The sequence below is a fragment of the Symphalangus syndactylus genome, chromosome 4 (genome assembly GCF_028878055.3).
Source record: "Symphalangus syndactylus isolate Jambi chromosome 4, NHGRI_mSymSyn1-v2.1_pri, whole genome shotgun sequence".
Classification (NCBI taxonomy): domain Eukaryota; kingdom Metazoa; phylum Chordata; class Mammalia; order Primates; family Hylobatidae; genus Symphalangus; species Symphalangus syndactylus.
The window spans coordinates 119,165,788-119,180,631 of record NC_072426.2 but is presented as its reverse complement, the minus strand read 5'-3'; the positions used below and the strand labels follow the sequence as shown (position 1 = coordinate 119,180,631).

General features: G+C 39.2%; 1 protein-coding gene across 15 annotated transcripts in view; it reads left to right on the top strand.

Annotated features, from left to right (window-relative positions):
* Positions 1–14,844, top strand: part of ZNF827 (zinc finger protein 827) — a 177,656-nt gene that overhangs the window by 63,741 nt on the left and 99,071 nt on the right. For all 15 annotated transcript variants that reach the window (XM_055276041.2, XM_063638219.1, XM_063638221.1 and 12 more), the window contains one exon: positions 5,143–5,376. In XM_055276041.2, coding sequence (XP_055132016.1) covers positions 5,143–5,376 — 234 coding nt within the window. The remainder of the gene's footprint in view (positions 1–5,142; positions 5,377–14,844) is intronic.

Below are 14,844 nucleotides of genomic sequence, written 5' to 3'. Positions count from 1 at the left end.
TGTCATTTTCCTTCACCAGAAGGAACCAACAGAAGTATTTATTTTGCAGTTGATTCCTTCCCTTCATCCTCCTAGTCAAATCTTCACAAGATTTCTTCCCACCAGAAAATGTCCCTTTTCTTCAGGCAAAACCCACCCTTCCCTTTCTCATGAACAATGCTTAACTCACCCACATCACTTGTTTTCCAAAGCCATGGTTCACCTGCTGAGGATAGTGTCCCTTTTAAAGGTACCTGGGTGTCTTGGAGAGAAAGAAAAGGGTTTGAATGCATTTCCAGTGAGAAACTCTGAGCCAAGTGTCTCTGTGAATTAGATCTGTGATTTGAGACATCAGTTTCTTAACCTTTTGGGATCTTAGTTTCCTCACCTGTAAAATGAAGATAGTAATAACATCTGTCTCCTGTGATTGATGGAAGGCTTGATCCCTATGTAATTACTCAAGAGCTAGTTGTATACATTGTTAAAACAAATGATAGTCTTTAGAAGGAAGTTATATAGTATTTTCCCTAGTAATAGGAAAGTTATATAGTATTTTCCCAATTACTATATAACTAGAAAATACTGTAAAATATATAGTATTTTCTAGTTATACAGTAATTTCCTAGAATTGGAAGATTGGAATCATCTTATCCCAGCAGATTTCCCATTCCTTTCCCACACTTGCCTTTATCTTGAAATCTTCAGAAATCCTCAAAAAAGCTGATTTGTTTCCTTTAAATGGTGGTCCACCTCCATCAAGTACATAAACTGAGAGGTATGTGTAATTGATCAGCAGCATGGCCCAGGTCCTACGATGCTGGGAACAAACAGCGAGAGAAGGGGCCTCTTGATTAGCAAGGGCTTCCTCATCACATCAAAAGTGCAGTTATCCAGAAACTTTCAAATACATAAACAGAAGTCTAGGCAGGTGTTGTGAAAGTCCTTGACAAGTTGAGTTCCACACCTGCACAAATCTTTCTGTATTAGTAGTAGGAATAAAGTGAAGACTATGTCATGAGTCATAAATGATTGCTTTTCTCTCAGCAATTTCCCCAAAGAAAAAGAAAACATCTTGAATTCCACCTCTCACTGCACATGTGGGTTTTTTGGTAAAGTGGGATAGTTTAAAAGATAGTAATTATTAAGTCATATTAATTTTAAAATATAGGCTTTATGTACTGTTCTCAATGTAAATATTTTTGGTCATTGAAAAAAGCAGATTAGCCTTCATATTTCTATTTTTACATCTTTTATTGAGACCCAAATGTTTGGGAAATTAAAACTTGGGCAAATGAGTGATTTCCACATGCTCTTCTAATAATGTCGTTAGCTATGTTTACATTTCCTCAGCACATTACAATTTTCTGTCATTCTCTGTATTGTCAGAATGAAAACCAGGTATGTAGTGCCTTGCAAGTGTATAATCCAGCAATATACAGCTTGCCTATTGCCTTTTAAAGTGTCTTTTTGAAGTTCTGTTAAATCCAGGTTGTGCTAGCAACGCTAAATAGCTTTACTTTTTTCCCCCTAAGTCTCTTGTAGCATATACTCTGACTAATGCTTCTAGAAACCACTTACATGTACAGGAAGCATCTGCTTAACGATCTCCAGAAGTTGAGATTTGCTTCTGGGGCCTCAATAGTTTTTTTTTTTTTTTTTTCATCTCTTTCTTAGCTTCATCTTAGAATTTTAAAATGTTCTTAAATAAAAGATGCAGCAATGAAGCATTTTAAAAATACTTAACCATTCACTTTAAATTGTTCTTCCTCAAAGAATCAAAGACACAGACTTAATAAACACCCTATTTAATTACTCTGTCGTGATGAACTAGGGTGCCCTTGGAAAAGACTTTATAAAGCGTTCTGGGAGAATGGTGTTGGGAGAGAGCAAGCTTTAGAAGGGTGACCAGCAAAATCTCCCAAGAAGTGGGGGAAAGGTGCAAAGGGGAGAAATGAGCTAAATAAACCAAGTCCTCTTAAGAGCAACCTTCCTGGTAGACATTGGAAGTACATATTTGAGGATTGCTCCCTTTGATTCAGATTCATATGGCATTGTCCCCAAAAGGCTAGATTTTAAGCACCTTCCTTGAGATTTTTCTGGACTCCTCCTTTAGTAATGTTAGAGTTCAAGTGATGATTAGATATTTCAGTAATGCTGTGGTCTAGGTAGAAAGGCCTTTAACTTTACTTCAAAGGTCTTATCTCCCATCTAATTATTAAATCCAGGGAAAGCACTTCTGATAGCTTTTGGTGGGATATTTTGGAGGTCTTAGTTTTTGTTAACTTCAGATAGTATTGGAACGCCATTGGATGCCACTAATTTGGAGCAACACATTTTACTCGTTCAACAAATATATATTGATCACTAACTATGTACCAGGCACTATTCAGGGCACTTGAGACACATCAGTGTCAAAAATTGTTGGGCCAAGCATGTTGGCTCACGCCTATAATCCCAGCACTTTGGGAGGCTGAAGCAGATCACGAGGTCAGGAGGTTGAGACCATCCTGGGTAACGTGGTGAAACCCCATCTCTACTAAAAATACAAAAAATTAGCTGGGCGTGGTGGCGGGCGCCTGTAGTCCTAGCTACTTGGGAGGCTGAGGCAGGAGAATTGCTTGAACCCAGGAGGCAGAGGTTGTGGTGAGCTGAGATTGTGCCACTGCACTCCAGCCTGGGTGACAGTGCATCTCAAAAAAAAAAAAAAAGAAAAGAAAAAAAATTGTTGCCTTCATGAAGCCTACCTTGTTTTTTTTTGTTTGTTTGTTTTTTGAGACAGAATCTTGCTCCGTTGCCCAGGCTGGTGTGCAGTGGCATGATCTCAGCTCACCACAACCTCTGCCTCCTGGGTTCAAGCGATTCTTCTACCTCAGTCTCCCGAGTAGCTGGGATTACAGGTGCATGCCACCACATCTTGCTTATTTTTGTATTTTTAGTAGAGATGGGGTTTCACCATGTTGGCCAGACTGGTTTCAAACTCCTGACCTCAAGTGATCCGCTTGCTTCGGCCTCCCAAAGTGCTGGGATTACAGGTGTGAGCCACCACACCCAGCCATAAATTGTTAACATAATAAATTTTAAAAATCATATAGCATGTGATTAGTCTGTTAAACTAAATACCGCATAAGAAAATACCACAGACTGGATGACTTAAGTAACAGATTTATTTCTCTGTTCTAGAGGCTGGAAGCCTAAGATCAAGGTGTCAGCAGGTTTGGTTTCTCCTGAGGCCTCTCTCCTTGTCTTGCAGACGGCCGCCTTCTCACTGTGTCCTCGTGCAGACTTCCCTCTGTGTGCGTGCATCCCTGGTGTCTCTCTCTCTTCTTATTCTTCTAGTTCTTTAATGGAACCAGTCACAATGCATTAGGGCTCCACTCTTATGACCTCATTTAACCTTAATTACCTCCTTCGAGGTCCTAACTCCAGGTATATTCCACACGGGCAGGTTAGGGCTTCGACATATGAAGGGACACAATTGAGTCCCTAACAGTAGGTTATTAGGTAGTAAGTATTTGGAGGGAGAAATGAAAGTTAGATCAGGGTAAGAGAGGTTGGGAGGACTGTGAAGGTGGTGATTGCAGTTTTGAACAGGATGATCAGAGTTGACCTCACTGAGCAGGTGGTATTTGAGCCGATTGGAAGGTCAAGTATTTTCAAGTTTTGTTACAATACAGAGACCAGAAGTGGAAGTGGTGCGGTGGAGGCAGGTGAGGGACACAGCAGGGAAGCCCATGGACCTAGGTTCTGGTCCCAGCTCTGCATCTTTCTGGTAATGAAACTTCCAGATAGTTCTTTGGGCTTCTGGGGTTCAGTTTCCAAATATGCTGGTCTGTGTGAACTTGTGATTCCAGAATGCATATTCTTAGAGGGGTATGAGATGGAAAACAGACTTTGTGCTTGAGTATTGGCTTGGAGTAGGTGGTAGGCAAGGGGTGATAGATGTTTGCTTTGGGGATTTATTTTTATCTTTTTGTCTGTTAAGATGGAATGGACTTAAGGCTCATTCTAATAAGTGTTTCTAAGAAGCCTGTATTAGGATGAGATCCTCTTTCTCAAAAGATGGACACACTTAGTATAATCAATCCTAAGTTCCTACCTCATGGACTCTTAAAGGGAGTGAGATGCCTGTGAAAGTGAAAAGTAGTAGGAAGAGGGTGCTTGTCTCTTCCTTTTTGGTCTTTCCTGGGTAGTATGTAGCCCAGTGGGGAAGGCCTGGTACAGTGTGGCTGAGCCACAGAATCCATCCCATAATAGGCCAGTTAGCTCTATCCTGACCACACACTCCACAGCAACCAACCATGCTAAAAATGGAAAAAGGACATTAGTGGAAAAACTGGTGAAATCTGAATAAAATCTAGAGTTTAGCTCATAGTAATGTGAATTTCTTAGTTCTGACAAATGTACTATGGTTATGTAAGATGCTAACATTAGGGAATTCTGAGTGAAGGATATATGGGAACTCTTGGAACCATCTTTGCAACTTCTCTGTAAATCTGAAATTATTCCAAAATAAAAACTGTTCTTTAAAAAAGCAAAAGGCCGTTTTGGACTCAGTGATGATTTGGGCTACAGACATGGATTTATCACCATAATCAGAAGAACAGTGCTAAGTAAATGCCCCACTGTTTATGGATCAGTAGTGTCGTCTTATAATAAGGCAAGAGTGGTCTATCTCTAATCTGAGCTTTTCTGTTTGGCAAATTCTCCATTCTCACCTTACCATTGCACCCCAGGTTTTTGCTTTGGGTACTGCCTCTGACTCATGTTTGTATTCAATATCTTATGGCAGAATAATTGCCTGAAAGCATATTTCATAATAGGATTAGGTGGGGAGAGTGCTAATAAGCCAGGGAGGCAGTGGCATACACAGGAAACAAGACATCTAGGGAAACCAAAGAGAAAATGCCCTGAAACTTTGTAGAGGTAGCACTTCTTAAAATATTATAGGTTCAAAAGATTCAGAAGCCCACACTCCTCAGAGTTGTAGGCCCATGGAATGTACTGTGTGGTTTTGCCCAGGGCCCAGGCTGTTCTGATGAGGTTGTGATCCCTCCGGTCGTTAGCACAGTGTGATTGTGCATTCCATACTTCGTGAAGTACCAGGGCAGCTAAGGAGGGGAGTGGCCTTTTATGTATATATAATCCCTTTTTTTCTTTCGACAGCTGCAAATCAGAAGGAGCCCATGAATCTTAATTTTAAAGTGAAAGAGGAGCCTAAGGAAGGGGAGTCCCTAAGCACGACTTTGCCTCGGTCCAGCTACGTGTTCAGCCCGGAATCTGAAGTGTCAGCCCCAGGCGTTTCTGAGGATGCACTAAAGCCCCAGGAAGGGAAGGAAAGTGTGCTAAGGCGGGATGTGTCAGTCAAAGCAGCCTCTGAACTTCTCATGAAACTCTCAGGTACTTGATTTATTCTAAAATATTCACATTCTGATAGTTTCACTTGCAGGCCAACTGGACTGCTTCCTGCATGGGTTATAATTAACCTAATGACAGCAATATCGCATTATTGCTGTGAATTCAAGGAACGATCAGATTACTTGGCTTAAATTCCTGTGTTATGTGTGAGTTTGTTTGTGTATATTAGCTGTGTACTTATCTTATTAAATACAACCTTTTCCTGACTATCACTGCAAATTGTTGGAAACCACTGCTGCTTTCCTAAGGTGATATAGGCCATAATTTTAAATGGGTTCTAATGATGTTCAAAGGTCTTCTGCTAATTGATCAAAATATCTATTCTTTCCTAATAGAGGACCTGGCATTTTGTGTGTATTTATACTATACTCTTTAAGCACCATTACAAATATTTTTCTTAACTTCATAAGCATTTGAGATGGCACTTGAAGTAATTACCAATAGAGTGGCAATAAGAGATTTTATGGATAGAGAATTTTATAATGGAATATTACAATAATTAATCTGTTCTTAAGATTAATGAATCATTCTTTACTAGCATCTAAATGTAATCTCAGCATATTAAATGTAGGGAAAATAGCTTATAATTTGAAATTCATATAGTTTGGATTTTTTTCCACGTCATCTCCTATCTGCCCTGTCCTCTCTGAAACAGGTAAAAACATAGTGTCTTTTCAATTCAAAGATAGGACTTTCAGAACATGGAAAAAAAAAGTTATATCAATAATAATACTTGTCAATTCATATCCCATCCTTAGTTCATTACCTCTTAAACGTAATTTTTAGAAACTATATTTAAAATGCTAATATGAATCAAAAGCTGTTTTTAGTTTGGAACTTGCTGTGCTTGGAGAATGAAAGCAAGAAATGCGTTAGAGAGACTCCTTTAAGATCTGTAATTTCATCAGCAGTTCTGACTGTGTTTCTGGTTGACTAGTGGGTTGGAAAGTAAGAAATTAACAGTGATTTACTTAGTCATTATATCAGAACAGTTGAAATTCCTGTACTTACCAGTTGGTGGGGTTAAGAATTCTTTTCTTTGATGTTAATTCAAAGCACATTGGAAGTTCAAGGTAACATGATTTGTTATAAATAAAGCATAATGCAATCATTACATTCTTATCATAGCTCCATCTTCCTAAACTTTGCAGAGATAGTGCAGTACCTCCTATGCAGACGAGAGGTCTAGTAAGATTGTACTATTTGCTATTATAAAAGCTGAACATTTTTATAAAGGATGTTCAAGTGAACACATTTTTTGTATATTTGAACTCTCCCTCCTATGTTAAATGATGCAGAGTAATACATTTGTTGTTTTCTGATAAATTCAAAGAGGTCACATAGCTCTGATTCTTCCCCCAAAGCATACACTTTCACATTCCAGTGACTTGAAGTCTTATCCAACAGTGACCCCTGTCTCCCTCCTTATGGTCACATTCCAGTATATAATATTTCCAGTTCAGAGTTTGCTGTGCAGCAAGTGTTGTAAGCAGAAGAGACTTGGGTAGCACCAAAAGATAATATGCAAAAAATGAGATTTCGAGAATGATGTTCTTTAAGGAAAAATGTTTTATCTTAATCCTTTTGCATGATGAGATTCGAGACACAAATGTGGAATCATTTTGTAGATAATAATGATGTCCTCCAAACAGAATCTGTCTACTAGCCATGAACAGTGAAAGATATTTGTGGACAGCAGTGGTCCTTCTAAATGTGTATGTTGCCTTTGGTTGAACACATGTGCTATGGGGTTCAGCAATAGTTGAATGGATGACATAGTCCTGTTTCCAAAGGAAATGTGGAAATGAACTTGTTTGCAGGCTGACAACAATTTTTTTTTTTGCCCTAAAAAAAAAATCCTCAAATCCTCAGCATTCTGTGTGCAAAAGACTTAGGTCAAAGAGATATGCATCACAGTCCTGACCCTTAGATGCTGTGGTCTAGTCAGAAGTAATCCAGGGCAGTGGAATCCATTCATGTGATTTGCACTTGGAACTTAGTACTGCCATACTCTAGTGGCCATGGTCAGGCAAACTGGGAAGAAGTTTTTTAGTCATAACAATAGGCATGTGACTTAAAAGCAAATATCGTTTCATTCCTAAGCCACAAGATAAAGAAGACTCACCCTTAAGTAGGTTTAAAGTGGATATTAGAGTTTCTAATCACTGATAGAGCAGTGCTCTTGCAAGAATGAAGATGTTAGGAAAAAACTTTGTATGTTCTTTCCTCAAATTGTAATTTTAACAATTTCACAGTTCATGCCCTGAAAGACATCCAAGTGAAGGACTTGTGTCTTCAGATACCCTTTGCCATGATCACTTCTTTTTGCTCTATAGACAAGAGTAATAATTCATTTCCCAAAACGTCTGTGTAGTTGGTCAGGGCTACACCACCAGTTTGCCTTGGCTGATACCCCCAAAGCTTTGTTGTAGCTGTTCTTGTGAACAGGAGTTCCTATTGCCTCCTGCCTTGCTTGTTTTCATTTGTAGTCTTCCCATATGGTTGGGAAAATCTTTTTGGTCAGGAAGAGTTGGATGAGGATACTTAGTTATGCAAGGATGAGGCATACTTTTCCTTGTTTTAGTTTTGACCCAAGGAGTAGCTAAGATGTGGAATAAAAGGAATTTTCTTCCCTGTTACTTATTTCCTTGAGATTAGAAGTGGTGACCTATAGTTTAGACCCTTTCAGTCTTCTCATTGTATGAATAAGAAGAAACTAGTCCTCAATTTTGGCTGCTTCATTTTCAGTTTTAAATTAATTTATGTTAACTCCTTAAGGATGGAGACTTGGCACCTGGCCCAGTCACATATCATGTGGAACTTTTCTATGTGGAGAAATCTCTGTTGGTGTATTGTTTTCCAAATTGACATTTGTGTTTTACGGGAAAAACGCAGATGAGCTAGAGTAGGCTCGATTTTTCATTAAGTGTGCGTTGAGGAAAATCTGAGCTTTCTTCCTTCCTGTGGTTCGAGTTCTATTTCCAGTTGTTAATTGGGAAGTTGAATGCCTGACAGCTGGGCCAAGTAAATTGATTGCCATAAAGAAAGCAACACACTCTGAGGAAAGCACTGGAAGTCTGCGACTACTTGTTGTTATGTGACACAAGGCAGCCAAAATAATCAGACTTTTTTGCTAAGCATATGGTTGCCAAAGATAATTCCCAGAAGTCTTCATTCAAGGAGGCCGAAATCTCAGTGTTCAACATAGAGGATATATAACATTAGATAGTGTAAGAGATTCAAAGTACCTTTAAACTCTGGTTTTGCAATGTCTGGTCACCTTGCAAACTTATGGGATAGCTGTGTTATCACGGATATGATGTAATGCTGAAAATGACACAAAATTTTGTCTGCTTTGTCTCTGTTTTGCTTTAAGAGAAGTAGCTAGATGCAAAGTGATGAAGATAAATGCCCTCTTCTTTCTTTGGGGAGTTACATGTTTCCATGGGAATGCATATATAAAATGTATCATGCATGGTTGAGTGAGCCTAGAAGTAGTAGATAAGAATGCCATTTAAAAATATGAATTCCACATACAGAGAGTACATAGCTGGAAAGCTGGAGTTATGCAGAAACATTAATGAAAAATTAAACGTTTACATTTCTCTAACATGGTAAATAAAACTTCATATTAGACTTTAATTTTAAACAAGTTTATTGGTTTTAAAAATTTCTGTGCTCACCCAGTGGATTTATATTCATTTCTGGTTTATATTCATTTATTCCTGCCTAGTCCTGGAGAACCATATAAATTACAATTGCCTCTTGTATGGGAATCTAAGCAGGCCCTAGATTTGAAATAACATCATGATGTGTGATTTAGGGTATCACCTAAATGAGATGGACCTTCAGCTAGGAGATATTTAGAAACAGGTAAACTTGAGTAGGATGACATTTTAAGGTGAATTTAATCCCTGCGGTGAACTAAAGTGGAGAAGAAAAGAACTCACTTTATTAGTAGCTGTAATTAGGGCCCCTTTGGTTATAAATAACAGAAACCCTTTTCAGATAGTTTTGGCAGGATAGAAGAATTTAGTAGGAGATGCGGGTTTGGGATTGGCTTATGGATCCCAAGGGCAGGGATGCAGTGGGGCCTCGGTTTTCCACTGCAGCCAGAGGCTGGAGGCCCATATGGAACCCAGGAACCACCCCCTTCCCCACCTCATTTCTGCTTCTCTCTGGACCGACAGATGGACTTCTTCTGTTACCCAGTCCACATGATGGAAAGGGGCAATTGCCAGCAGCTTCTGAGTTTATGTTTTGCTCAAAAGAATAGCCAGACAGAAATGTCTTTATCCCAATCCTAAATCCCAACGGAGGGTCTTGGCTTAACTGGGACCCAAGAGTGGAAACTTCTCTATTTAGAAATGAGGGCATGTTGGGCAGATGTGGCTGCTGCCGTTAGCCATGTGGGATTGCTGGGAGGGAGAACAGGAGGGTGAGGTGCGAAACAGGAAGATAGAACAATACATACGAACCACAAAAGGTCCAGGAATAATTATGGTGGTTGCTGTCATTTCAGTATTGAGTGGAAATGTGTTGGGTGCTGTTTATCTTTCCTTCTTGAAAGGGTCTGAGAGAAAAAACCTCTCTAATTTGCTAAGGCAGTGCTTCTCAAAGTGTGGTCCCTAGACCAGCAGAATCATCATGAAATTTGTGGGGATAAGGAAGTGTTAGATATGCAAATTCTTGAGCCCTACCCTGGACCTGGTTGAAACTCTGGAGGTGGGAGTCCCGCTGTCTGTGTTTTCACAAGCCCTCCTAGCAATTCTGACAGCTAAGGTTTGAGAAGCACTGTGCTGAGGAAATGGTTAATTGGAAAAATAAGTTTCATCCATCTGAGAAGAATGCTTTAGGTTGAAGCTGACAGAGAACAAAGCTCTATTAAATGCACATTTTACTTTTTAAAAAGAACCATCTCTCTTCAGTGAAGATTCTTTTTAATTTATTATGAAATAATGGTATCTGGGAACCTTTTTTTAGAAGGGCACATGTACCTAATAAATCAAGATAGTGTTGGCTGTAAGCCTCAGCTAGTACTACTTTTTTCAATGTTCTTTGCTGTTAAATTTCATGATTATTCCTGAGCAATGTTGGCTTTCATTTAGGAGAAAAACCTTTCTCTACCTCCCCTCTACATAATCTAAGACCATGTTGGAGACTCTTCTAAACAATTATTTGAGATTAATTAGAGATTTAGCTTAACAATTTCTCAGAGCAAAAACTTATTTGCTTATTTGGTATTTTCCCTTGGAAAATTATGGTCTAGCAAGCTTTCTAAGCAGTGTGACTTCAGCAATCTGTAAGGATGGAAAATACATGTTGTATTTTTATGTTACTGCCTTCTCACATTTGCCTCCTTCAGACTTGGAAGTTATCTAGTTAGGTGGTAGAGACAATGTGACGCCCATTTGTACTTAGTTCCTTATGATTCTACCTGCTTGCATAAAAGGCTAAATGTAGAGTTCACTTATAAAGTGAACAGGTAGATCTAATCAGTCTAGTAACTCCAAAAATCAAAAAATTCATGTATTCATTTCAACTTTTTTTGAGTTCCTGAAGAAATTTATTGAATCCATATTCTGCTTTTCTAGAATTTATATATTTTATTTTATTATTTTTTTTAGAGACAGGGTCTTGCTCAGTCACCCAGGCTGGAGTGCAATGGTGTGATCATAGCTCACTGTAACCTTGAACTCCTAGGCTCAAGCGATCCTTCCTCCTCAGGCTCCAGAGTAGCTAGAACTACAGATGTGCATCATCACACTCAGCTATTTTTTTTTTTTTTTTTGTAGAGACAAAGTCTTGCGATGTTGCCCAGGCTGGTCTTGAACTCCTGGCCTCAAGCAGTCCTCCCAACTTGGGAGGATTGGGAGGTGTGAGCTACTCACAAAGTACTGGGATTACGGGTGTGAGCTACTATGCCTGGCCAGAATTTATATATTTTATGTTTTAGAGGGCATTTCTAGACTGATTTTAATGTACCATCTCATTTTAAAAACTGTGTGTGTGTGTGTGTGTGTGTGACAGAGTTTCATCCTGTTGCACAGGCTGGAATGCAGTGGGTTCCTGGGTTCAAGCAATTCTATGCCTCTGCCTCCTGAGCAGCTGGGATTACAGGTGCCTGCCACTGCGCCCGGCTGATTTTTTGTATATTAGTAGAGATGGGGTTTTGCCATGTTGACTAGGCTGGTCTCGAACATCTGAGCTCAGACAATCTGCCCGCCTCAGCCTCCCAAAGTTCTAGGATTACAGGGGTGAGCCACCGCGCCTGGCGCATATTTATTAAAATATAATTCATATACCATAAAATTTACCCATTCAAAGTATACAATTCAATGATTTTTAGTATATCCACAGAGTTGTGCAACCATCACTACATCGAATTCCAGAAAATTTTCATTGCCCCCAAAAATGTCGAGCCCATGAGCAGCAGTCACTCTCTATCCCCAGCACCCCCATCCCCCACCCAGGTAACCACGAATCTACTGTTTCAATAGGTTTGCCCATTCTGGACATTTCATATGAATGAAATCATACAATATGCAGTATTTTGCGTCTGGCTTCTCTCACTTAGCATAATGTTTTCAAGGTTTATCTATGTTGTAACATAAATGAGTACTTCATTTTTATGGCTTTATTCATTTTCAATTTTTATGATATTCCATTGTATGGATATACCACATTTTCTTGATCTATTCGTTTATGAAGACATTTGGATTGTTTGCCATCTTCTGCTACTATGAACATTCATGTGCAAGTTTTTGTGTGGGCTTAGGTTTTTAATTGTCTTGGGTATATACCTAGGAATGGAATTGCTGAGTCAAATGCTAACTCTGTGTTTAACATTTTAAGGAACTGACAAGTGGTTTTCCAAAGTAGCTGCACCATTTCACATCCCCACCAGCAGTGGATGAGGGTCTCAATTTCTCCACGTCCTTGCAAAAACTTGGTTTTGTCTGTCTTTTTTTATTATAACCATCTTAAGAGTGTAAACTAGTGTTTCATTATAGTTTTGATTTGCATTTCCCTGATGACTAATGATGTTGAGCATATTTTCATGTGCTCATTGGCCATCTGTCTATCCTCTTTGGAGAAGTGTCTATTCAAGTTATTTTCTTACTTTTTAAATTGGGTTATTTGTTTTTATTCTTGAGTGTTGAAAGTTCCTTATGTATTCTGGACATAAGTCTCTTCTCAGATATATGATTTGCAAATATTTCCTCCCAGTTCTGCCAGTTGTCCTTCATTTTCTTAATGATATTATTTGCAGCGTGAACATTTTAATTTTGATGAGGTCCATTTTATCTCTGCTTTTCTTTTGTTGCTTGTGAGCACTATCACATTTTCCATAAATCCAAAAATTAAGTAAAAAATGCAGACTTGTTTAATATTAAAAGGAAAGTCTGTCTCATATTCACATAGTGCTATTTAATTTTCAGAGATATAAAGCCTGTGAAACCAAATTTATTGAATTATACCTCAGTGGAGTGGACCCTTCTGACTCCCGTATTTGCTGTAGCATTCTTTATATGTCTGATGGCAAAGAATATTTATACGTCAACTTTTTAAATGACTTATAGTGAATGTGAGCAGCAGTGGGCCTACAACTAATGGCTGGATCACTTTCCTCATTGCCATACACACCGTGAGCAATTTTATTTATATATATATCGATATATATCGATATATATATATCGATATATATATAGATATATATATAGATATATATAGATATATATATAGATATATATATAGATATATATAGATATATATATAGATATATATATAGATATATATATATATACACATATATATATATCTCCCATGCCTGGGGGACAATGAAATATAAATAAGAATTAGACTTTTTTTAGCCCTTGAAAACTCAGTGAGAATTGGAGATATTGGGAGTACCAAATCTATATGTTATACAAACAGGGAATAGATCACTTTAATAAGGCAAAAAAAAACATATTTCTATACCCAGAGAAACTTTCTCTTGAAGGTCTAGATCTTGTTAAGCTTAGAGGCTAGACAGCAGTATTGTTAACCTGACCATTTAAGCAGGACAGACTCAGAATAGCTGGATGCAGCCAGCCCTGGAACTTGGTTCTTTCTCAGCTACAAAGAGGAACTTATTCCAAGAGGCTCTCTGTCCATACCTGGTGTTACACCCGCTCTGGCCAGTAAGCACCCTTCTGTTTATTTTGTAATTCCACATGACCTTTACAAATCCTCAAACCCATACACCTGAATAGCTCCTGCTGCTTTCCCCCACCCCATATGGGAGCTGTTCCAGCTCACACCCTCAAGGCCAGGGCCACTGCACCTCCCGTTTTAGCCCTCAAGCTTCAGGCTACCCTTTTTGCTTTTTTGACCCAGCTTTCTCCAAGGCCTGAGATTCAAAAGACCAGACTCAAAAGGGCTCTTGTTTTATTAACATCTCCCTGTCGCATAGCTGCGTATGTTAATATAGCCACGAAAATTTGTATTGGCTTGTGTTCCCAGAAACCAGGCAAGAACTCTGACAGGAATTTAATGTGCTCCACCTTCTTCGTAGGTTCCTTTTCTGTTGGACTGCTTCAGGACTAGGGCAGGGAGGGGTCTGGACGCTGCAGGGAGGGGGTAGGGCTGCAGGGTGGTGGATCTGGGGTGGGGGCTTGCCGGAGGGTCTCTAGATCTTCCTTTACAAATATGGAGCAAAAGAATTAAGAATGACGCCTAGGCCTTCCTCTTGGATTCCTGCATCACTTTCTGTTTCTGGTGTAAATGACTACAGATGTTACCTAATCGGTAACACATACTTGGGGCACAAACGGAGAGGCCGCTGGTAAATACGATTTGATGATGACGACTCTGAGAAGAAGCTTTATTTTCCGAGGGATCCAGTTGCAGTGTGGTTGCAAATATTTGAGTAACCAGTCAATCTGCTCAATTTTTCACTCATAGGACAAGTTTTCCTGATGGATAGAAGGTATGTACCTTGCACCATTCTAGGTTTTCGAGATTCCTCCCAGCAGCCCTTTTGGCTATATGTTAATACAGTTATAGTCTTGTGAGGGAGAGCTTAATCGTTATTTTCCTTAAAGAGATATCAAAAGCATTCTCATTCCACAGTGGTTTTTCTTCTCATCACCATATTAACCTTTCACCTTTAACATATTCATGTCAAAGAAGGGGAATATTTGCATGCATAATTAAATCGCATGGATATGGTGCCCATCTGGGTACATGCTGGTCTCATAGACCTACCCCTAGAGAAGGGAATCCTCATTGCTAAGTAGCTTATCTGCTGCCAAGTGACTGGGTCACCCACTGGGCAAGGGCTCTACTGCGTGGTAGGGCAAGGGCTACTCAATGCATCTGTGCACCGCACTGGAAGATGCATATAGTCTGGGAGTGATGGACACTTTCCATTGGGCAGGGGAGTGTCCATATTAGCCCAAGAAT